This window comes from Pristis pectinata, chromosome 4 (assembly GCF_009764475.1).
Source record: "Pristis pectinata isolate sPriPec2 chromosome 4, sPriPec2.1.pri, whole genome shotgun sequence".
Taxonomy (NCBI): domain Eukaryota; kingdom Metazoa; phylum Chordata; class Chondrichthyes; order Rhinopristiformes; family Pristidae; genus Pristis; species Pristis pectinata.
The window spans coordinates 101,897,059-101,907,287 of NC_067408.1; the positions used below are offsets into that span (position 1 = coordinate 101,897,059).

At 39.6% G+C, this 10,229-nt stretch overlaps 1 protein-coding gene across 1 annotated transcript; it reads right to left on the minus strand.

Moving 5' to 3' along the window:
- Window positions 1-7,890: 7,890 nt before the first annotated feature.
- LOC127569545 (oligodendrocyte transcription factor 2-like) lies at window positions 7,891-10,109 on the minus strand. The gene has a single exon (XM_052014295.1). It carries the CDS (start codon window positions 9,985-9,987, stop codon window positions 9,202-9,204), a length of 786 nt encoding a protein of 261 aa, XP_051870255.1. The 5' UTR covers window positions 9,988-10,109; the 3' UTR covers window positions 7,891-9,201.
- Window positions 10,110-10,229: the final 120 nt, after the last annotated feature.

Consider the following 10,229-nt stretch of genomic DNA (forward strand, 5'->3'; position numbering starts at 1 on the left):
AACAATACCTTTTAGGATTAGAATAAGGGATTAACATAGATAGGTACGTGATGGCTGGCATAGACGTAATGGGCTGAAGGGCCTGTTACTGTGCTGTTTGATTTCATTGACTATAGCACCTATCTTTCCACATTCCTGGCCAATGTCAATGCTTAAATAAATCAGATTTAGCACTTGTTCATTGGATGTAAATATGCTTATGTACTTCAGAACCACTGCCAAATCCAAATTGCTCAGTAGTCTTGTGGATTACATTATGCAATATATGAAAGGAAAGAAAGTTGTTGTTCATTTCAAGTTAATAAGGGCATTTTTGATTTTCTTTTCTTTGACTTTTTTATGTAATAAGTTTGTTTTGCCAGATTATGATGTATAAGATTTTGATGCAATTTTAATAGGAGCATTTTTTGAGGAATGTGATGGGAAGAAAATTGAAATAAATGAGAATGCTTGGCATAATGTAATCCCTAATTTACATGAAATAAAAATAATCAGTTAGAGAGAAGAAAATGTAATGATGCAACAAATGAAGGGAATAGAAAATTCATTTAACCAAAAATAAAAAAAAATGAAACCAGAAAAAGGTGGAGATACTCAGCAAGACAGGTCCAATGAAAGTCCATTGATCTGAAATGTTGCATCTTTCCCTCTCTCCACATATGCTCCCTGGACTGCTGAGTATCTCCTACATTGTCTGGTTTTATTTCAGATTTACACCTTTTTTTAAAAAGAAAATTGACAGAGACATGATACTCATAATGTAAATTGCAGACTGGATGCATATGACATATGATAAAGATGAGAATTTTAAAGCACTTTTAATTCAAGCACCAATTAGTTAATTGCATGCTTGTGTTTTATATCTTGGAATTGGTAGTGAAGTTACCCTTTGCAATCTTTACTGGTAATATCCTTGCATTTTTGAAATTGCTATCAAGTAAAAGTGCTGGGGTTGCCCTGTTTACTTTTGTAAAGGAAGGGTATGAGAAGGTAGAGAAATTTGTGCCTCACAATCATGCATGAGAAATGGAATATCCACGAGTGAGACTAATTGGATGACTTATGAGTGATTATCTCCCAAATTAGCTACATTTAATCTGAAAATCAGATATTCATTATTATGCTTGTAATACATTTTACTTGTAGATGCATCTACTGTTTTTGATTAAAAACATTTTAATGCCCACTCTTGTGGGAAAATGCTTTGTGATGTTAGAGTGAAATGGAAATGTTATCATAATGTCAATATTTTTCTCATCTTTGTCCCTCAAACGTGCTATCCCTTGATTTGTCACTAGTCGGGACCTACAACACATTTCCTGAAAGGGTGCTGGGGCAGAAGTCTACATCACATTTAGAAAGTACTTGAAAAGCTGTGACCTGAAAGGCCATGAACCTGGTGTTGGAAGTGGGGAATTAGTCTTGGTAAACTGGCATGGATATGATGGCCAAATGGTTCCATGATTCTATAATTCTAGAAAACAGATACAAAGTTCTTTCTTTATGAGTGAAAAATAATTAGATCGCACCTGTATGAAATTTCAAATCGATGGGGATAAAATTATTATCTTGGCATCTTTGTTAAATATTGTCTTTTACCCCTGGTGGTTTTTGAAATTGCTTCATATGATACTGAGCTACACAGAAACGTCCTGTGCTTTATCAGTTGGGTGCCCTTATAATCATTGGATTCAGGAGCTGATAAATTAACCAATGATCCTGCTCTTCAGCTTCCCAATGATTCTACTGAAATGCACATTTATGTAGATGTCAAAGGAAAACAGAACAGGTACAGAACCTTTGTTGGAGAACCTGTTTGTGTTCACCCTTCAAGCTCAAGTGAAAATAATGCTTACTTGAATAAAGCATCATTGATGCCTTTGAAATTATATCATAGCAATAATCAAATCACTATTATGAAAAAAGATAGAAGTAACAATGATGTGGTTTCACTATGAATGTGACAATGAAATGTTATAGATGTGTTTTAATATATTTTAAAATCACATCTTGAAATTGATTTTACATTATTCACATTTTTTTCTCATACTTAAGTTGCAGTCGATACATTTGTAACAACCTACCTATGGCTCTTCTAAACTTCTGGGTGCAAACAAATTGTATTGCCCTCTGAACCTTAATGTAATTATTACCTTATATCAGTTTTTAATACTCTTGTCACTAAATATCCTTCTCAGTTCCTAACATGACTGTCGCTAAATAAAAAAGGTCATGGTTTCAAGTTACAATCCAGAAGTAAAAATAATCATAGCCAATCTCTCATACTGGTGATGCATTGTTAGTTCTTTAAGCTCTCATCTCTTTAATAGAAGGTCATGGGTTCAAGCCCCACAGCAGAACTTAACCACATAATCAAGAGTAATAATTCAGTGCAGAACTGAGGGAGGTTCACATTGTTAAAGGTCCTATCTTTCAATATTATACAGAGGCTTTGTTGCATGGTCAGGTAAGTGTATAATATGCTGCTGATAAGTTATCTGCCATGAGACATAATAATGGCTATATTTCAAAAGCAATTGGTTATTGAGTGGTTTGAGGTAGCTGAAGAAGCTAGTGTAGAAGTTTATAAATGATATGTTTTTCTTGAGACACAAAACCCATTTAATGGTTCAGATAACCATTAATGATTCCATCGAACTGTTTAAAGTTTTCACAGCATTCATGCCAATATTTTACCCTTACCCAACATTGGAATTGCCAGGATCACTTGTGAACTTGCTTCAAACAAACACAGAAGAGCTGGGTCCCAGTGGAGAAATGTGTGTGACAGCACTAGACATCAAGGTAACATTTGGCTGAGTATGGCTTCAAGTAACCCTATGGAATCAGATCAATGACACTCTTTGGGAATACTGTCCACTGGTTGAGTCATACTTTGCACAAAGATAAATGCCCATGGATGTTAGGGATCAATCTTTTCATTGATGAATCACCTGAAAATAGTTTAGCCCCTTGACACTCTCCTGAGAAAATCCTCCAGTGATGTTTTGAAACATTGCTGCAGGGGATTCTCAGGACATTATTCAAACCCTTGCCATTTTCATCTGCTCTGTTAGTGAGTTCCTTCTATAATAGTCAGAAATGGGAATGCTTGCTGATGATTGCACTCTGTTCATTTCACTTTCTACTCCACAAACAATAAATCCTCCATGCCTTCATGCAATAAGCCATGGACAACATTCAGACTTGGGCTGACAAATGGAAAACAACATTTTCACCACACATCTGCTAGGGAACAGCCATCTCCAAAAGAGAGAGTCTAACTTCCTTCCTTTAACATTCAACGACATTACCATCCACATATGCATTAACACCAATATCTAATGGGCAACCATTGACAAGAAAATTATCTCCACAATAGGTCAAGTGCGGTACATTCTTTAGCAAGTGACGCACTTGATTCGCCAGACTGCCGATAAAAAAAACTATTTTCCTCACAGGACATTTGTGTACCTTCATCACACCGATCTGAGGAATTCAAGAAGGTAATTCACCACTGCCTTCTAAAATGCAGTTATAGATGGACAATCATTTTAGCCTTGAATATGAATAAAAAAGTTTCAACAAGTAGAATAACTAACCTTTGGTCTGATTATTATTGGCGAGATATTGGTGCTTGCAAAACGGCCGTTGTACTCATTTAAATCACAAAATTGACCAGCACTACCTTAAAATGAATGCAACCTCTAGAGAGCAAAGTTTTCTCATGCATAATACTTTTTAATATGGGTATCGAGGGAAATCCTGCAACATGAAAATTTTGTATTTCAAACCCTTACATCTGTATGCATTTCTCGTCACTGCTTTCCTCTGCAAATTCCTACGTGCGGATTTATAACAGAACTGCCAATGGCATTCGCTATGGTGTTCCTGATTACTCGTTCCCGCGGTGGAAACAGAGCAGTGCCGCCACTGGCAAAAAATGCAATTACGATAAGTTTACTTTAGCAATTTCAATTATAAACACGGACATTGCAGCCTTTAATGGGACTATGAAAATAATGACAGAATGTATATTTCAAAATCGGAGACAAAATTCCACCTGTAAACACTGGATGAATATATCCTGATCACTAACCCAGCTTCATGTGCTCAAGTGTTGGTTGTCCGCAGTCAGCGGAGATTGGAATTAGCAGGAAATTATATGCAATAAAAAAGGCAATTTTTTTTGCTTTGTGCGAAAATATCCTTTGAGATCTTGTCAAGTAAAACACAAACTTTGTGATTTAAGTCGCAAAGTTTATTTACTTAACCTGTGATTATTTCATTCAAAGAAATTCAGTCCTCGTATTTCTTCTCGTTGACAGCTCCGTGTATTGCTAAATGTTTATTCCTGCTCCATAAAGAAATGTTAATTAAATGCGCGAATGGCCAGACCGTGTCAAATAAACTGAATATTTCTTGAGAAAGCACTGCTAATATACTCCGACTGAAATATAGTCAACCTACTTTGCAGTAACAAACAGCTATAAGTTAAACTTTTGTACGATATCAATTCTCACATCTGAAGATGACAAGGTCTTGACTATCTGCAGTGTCACTGAACAACTATTATCATCGTCGTATATAAGTACGACATACAGCGCAGTGTCTTTTAATAGATGACAAAATATTTTGCCTAATGTGGAATTATCCTCTGTGGCCTAATTAAAACGGTTTTCCACAATAAAAGCATTTCGGGGACAGAACTACACAGAAGTCCCGATGAAAGGTCGTGGGATCAGTTTGACACAGTCTTGCCTACTTAATTTCAAATATTTTTCTGATTTTATTTCTGCAGTATTTTGGTTTTGTGCTGCACCAACGCAAATTCGGCACTCCCTTCTTAAGGTATCGGTGAACATTTGGTAATAATAATGGTCATATCTTAGGCCGTATAATATTTCGATCCTACACACTTCTGAACTCTCTGCTGATGTGGTCCGCTTTCTGAGACACCATGGCTGCTGTCACATATCAGCAAGTACTGGGCGCATCAGGTGCTGTCTCCAAGCCCAGACATTTAGCCTAAAACATGCGCTGTATTTGCTATCACAACAACTTGAGTGGGGTAATCGGTTTGGTGATTACTTCTAAAAACACTCAGCCAATTCCAAAGCACACATTTGGAGACTTCAGACGCCCTCAGTGCTCTATTTGAATGCGAGCTGTAGCCTCCAGTTCTCAAAAGCATGACTTATGTTAATTGCTAATTAAACAAATCTACATTTGCGGCCGATGTGTATTAGAACAGTGATCGCTCGAGTAATTGCTCATAATACTACTATAAATATTACATTCGCGTTCACACGAAACAAAACAGTGTCGAGTATTCCCACCGCCCCTATATGACCGCTGTATCGATGTCGCCGACCATTTTGCGATTAAGCCACCAACTAAGTCAATCACAGAATGTATGTCAAAATAACCACAAAGTTGCGATCTAGTAAGTGTATATTGGTCAAATAGAGCAATTAATCAGCAATTGAAGGGCAACCTTTTACTCTACTGCAAGATCGTTAGTTTTGTGCAGTTAATGTTTGCGATCTGTTTTCTATACAGGCTCGTTTTTAAACAACCTCCGCCACCCACACACGTTTCTTTCACTGATCCAAGTAAAAGTAACTCTGCCAGCATGTTGTACCTCTCCCACACTCAATGTTCCACTTTATATTTAGTTTCTAAATTAAAACTTCCAAACTAAAATCGAAACGCTGCTGCGTTCGGCGTCGCCCAGTTATTCATTCAAATGTGTGAAGTTCACTTAACAAAAAGTCGCTTTTCTATCCCGTCGTGATAGTTCTATCACAGTGACACTGTGTTATGTAAACAGGCTTTCTCAACGGGGGCACCGAGGTTTCTATTTGACAGTTCGGTTCTCTTGGTGCTTCTGACGGCCTTTCGCTTTATAATTAAAAAAAACTTAAATGTTTCACTGAAACTTTTCAAGTTATTATCACCCCACTAATTCGTTAAAATAAAACGGAACATTTTACATGTGCCAAGATCAATACTATTTAGCAGGATTACATAACCACACATTGTATGTACGTGTGGTACTAACTTGTAAAACAATATAAAATAATAAAATAAAATGCATTAAATATTTATTTATGAAAAATCAAACTTTACTGATATAGGCAGAACGCTGTCAAAGTGAGGTAACCTCATGCGCTGATCACATTCGCGGCACTCTGCAGAATTCATGCGGCCCCCGCCCTCCCTACCGCACCTACGTTATAGAGAGCCTCAATTAAAATGATTCAAAAATTATGTATTTATTTAAAATCCGTGAAAATGTGGGGCTGTTTGCTGCGAGATGTCCTCCCTATAGTTCGCTTCTCATCGAACAATCACGTCCAAATGTTTACTCCCTTTGTTTTTGTAAGTTTTGACGCAATATTCCGGACGGCAACGGTCCTGGGAATACATCTGTGGGATCTATTTTTCATTTGCATGTCCCTTTTCAGCATGAGCAGAGAAAGACGGTTATAACTCAGTCTATGCAATTTAACTGATTATATACCTGAGAATGTTTTGTTTTGGTAAATATGCATGTGGCACTCTCCCATTATTGCTTTTGTTTAATAATTCCATTTCTTGCCGCAGTGCAAAAAGGGTACGATCGAAGCAATCCGTGGCCAAGTACAAATCCCTGCAAAAGTCTATGTTGCTCAATATTTTACAACCAGTAATTATGTGGGCTGCTACTTGGCTGTTAAAACGGAATCGCTTAGTGTGGAAAGAATTGCAAAATTCAAAGTCGTCAAAGTGAAAATAAATATATTTTATAAATATTTCGTAAATATTTCCTTAATTTTAATCATTTGCTTAGATTGCAGTAAGGCAGCTAGCTGGAGACAAACTTTATGTGTAGTCCGCGTTTCGTAAATTGAGATATAAAAATCTGAGATCCTTCGGCGCTGCATTTTGGACTAGAAATAGTGCAAGAAGGCGAGAAAGTTCTGGAGAGAAATAAAAACTGCAGATGCTGAAAATATGAAACAGAAAATATTGGAAACAGTCAGCAGGTCAGGCAGCATCTGTTGAAAGAGAAACGGAGTTAACGTTTCAGGTCGAAGACTTTTCATAAGAACAGACGAGAAAGTTCTGATTCTCGGGTCGATGCAGAAGGGATAAGAATATAGACGTAAGAATATTTTTCTCAAGAGTTCAAACTGAAAAGCACGCAAGATTTATTTATTATTAATTTAAAATCTCGACATTTAAAATCGGTCAGGAAAAAAAAGGGAGGAATAATTGGATTCCACAGGCCGATGCGAGTCCCAGGTTATGTTCGGTGGAGCATTTGGTCGTTGGGTTTCAGTTCTCCTCCCACGAAGTGTGCTGTACAGAAATGGAAAGGTGAGCAAAAACGTAACCCTCGTGATTCCTTGTGCGAGCTTCTTCGAACTGGCCCCTGGATTAATAGCAGGTGATTTATTCGATTACAGAATGGTTTTATTTTGGAACTGGACGTGGGGGCGGTGCACTTAAATCATGTTATTGATAGAACTTCCCTGTAGTACATTATAACAGAAATATGTAAGGCAGAGGTGTGTGTATCGAGTCAAAGGTCTGAAGTCGTGGAGGTATATCTGGAAATTCTTCATTGCTATTGTCGTTAAATTTTACTCATTTCACTTTCCCCAGTTCTTTTCTCTGCGATTTCCCGGAAATTATGAGCGAGGATTTAGCTGAACAAGGCTGGGCATCCTACTAACTGGGATTTGGTGTGCAGGAAATGGCTCTTTTATTCACCGGCGTCTTTCGGATGATTTTTTTTTTGCAATTTCCCAGCAACGTACAGTTAAAAGAATATTTTTCTCGAGACTTCAAATTGAAAAGCACACAAGATTTATTTATTTTTATTAATTTTAAAATCTCGACAGTTACGCCACCAGTCACTTCTTCTCCGAACGAAATAAGTAATAAATATTATTTAGCACATTTTTTTACAAAAATAAAAAGATGAAAAGCATTTTTTGCATTTTTTTCCTCCTTAATTTTCTCTCGCGAATGGGAAACAAAAATTTGTTATGGTAAGACGTTACAGGTGGTTCTTCGCAAGCAACCCGCTTAAGATGGGGGTGTGTTAAGCGCGGGACAGCGGTTGTTGTAAGATAAAACGGGTTAAACAGCCAACAACATCTCGGATCTGCGATGGAAACAGCGCAGAAATGATGCAGGTGAAGTCAGTCCAAGAACAAATGGAACACAAGCAGAATTCTCAGTTCACAAAATAACTCTGGGGTGCGGTCGGGGGGAGTGGGGTTCGGTAATCGATAAAAGAATTCATACAGTCGCAATGGATACCGCTTACCCATATTTCATAAAAGTTAACAACTACTTTACAGGAAAAGTATACAAACTTGTCTTTGTAAATTCAGGGCTGGAGCAAATATTCCAGACGCATTTGATTCTAACTGAACCGCAGGAGTGAAAGTTTCCAAGGCTGCACAGCTACACAGGAAATCATGTCCCGAAGTCTTTCCCATATATTCCTTTCTAACTGTTCCAGGCATTTAGTCAGTCGACCTTTTACGTGCAGACCCCAAAGAAAATCTGCTCGACTATTCTCTTCGTCGCGATTTTCTCGTCTCTTTATTTTCCTTCTATGGTCATAGTTGATTATGAAGACCAATGAACTTCGTACGTGTGATTTTAGAATCGTTATTTAGTGTAACACTATCGCGGAGTGGAGCAATGTTGCATAAAATATTTCCAAATGTAACTTACAGTTGAAAGCTATCATCACGTTTCATTGCTGGTGGGTCACTTTACAAAGAAATTCACATTAAATAAAGCTGCAGTACTCTCTTTCCACCGTTTCCTTCGACCTCGTTCCAACGTGGGAAAAATACATTCAATTTTCTCCGGGGGAGGGGGTTATCTAAATTGTGATGTTTTTCTTAATTCTGCTTACAGATATCCGCTTCCTTATCCGTTCTCTAGATACACGGACGCTGAAATAAACGAGAGCCGAAGGATTGGTTCGGAAAGGGGTTACTGCAACTTCCATTACAGCTACATAAAAAAGACACCTCATCACAAAGATAACGATTTAACCCGGTGTAAGATTTACCTCGGTGTACGGATAGGAATATGACAAGAAACGACCTGATGTTACAACCTGTCTGAGTTTAAATACTCAACTTCTAAAGGCGATTGGAAGAGTCTCTGCGCTTCTGACACAGTCTGTTACTTGCTGTCAGAGGATAACCGAGACATGCCGGCCGTGGTCATGCTTGCCACATGATGGGGCGGTGGTACCTGACACATGGTACACGGGCACGGTATTCCTCCCCAGTGCTGGAAACCGCTGCCCAGCGGGCCGGAGGCAGCCGATGCGGATTTGAGGAGACCGTGAGGGGGTCTGATACTGTTCACGGCTGGAATGCTGCCCCCGGACAGAGAGGCTGAAGTGACGGCCGGTGCCATGATGGGATGATGAACTTGGTGAGCCGCGTGTGAGGTCGGGTGTCCCGGCAGAGGCGCCCCGCCGTGGCTGAGTGTCCCGCAGGCAGCCGATGGATGGAAGCTGCTGTGATGACCACCATAGATCTCACTCACCAGCCTCTTCATCTCCTCCAACGAGTTAGTGAGCATGAGGATGTAGTTTCTGGCGAGGAGCAAGGTGGCGATTTTGGACAACTTTCTGACAGAAGGTCCGTGCGCGTAAGGCATGACTTCCCGCAGCCCGTCCATGGCGATGTTCAAGTCGTGCATCCGTTTTCGCTCCCGACTATTTATCTTCAGCCTCAGCTGCTGGAGCTCGGGCTCGCTCATCTGTTTCTTGTCTTTCAGCCTGATGTTGTCCTTGGCTCTCAGCGGCCCGCCTCGCTCGCCGCACAGCTGAGCTCCGCAGTCGCTCTGCGTGGACGACACGGTGCTGGTGAAGCCCGAGCTTGGCTCGTCAGACAGGAAAATGCCGTCTGCCTCCGGAGAAGACGGCTGGCTTGATATCAAACTGGCATCGGAATCCATTCGACAGCCTTGAGGCGGGGTGGGAAGAGAAGTTTAAACTTGCTCTGGGCGCCCCAACTGCTCATACATAAGAATGCCTCGTCCTGCCTAGCTCCCAGGTAAGCTGAAATGTTATCAGGGTTTGCGGAGCCGCCGTTGGGCTTCTTCCGCGTTTTATAAGCGGATCGAAGATGATTCGGAGAGTATCTGCTATTGTTTCTGGCACTGGGCTATCCAATCGTGACAAGGTAACGAATTACTGA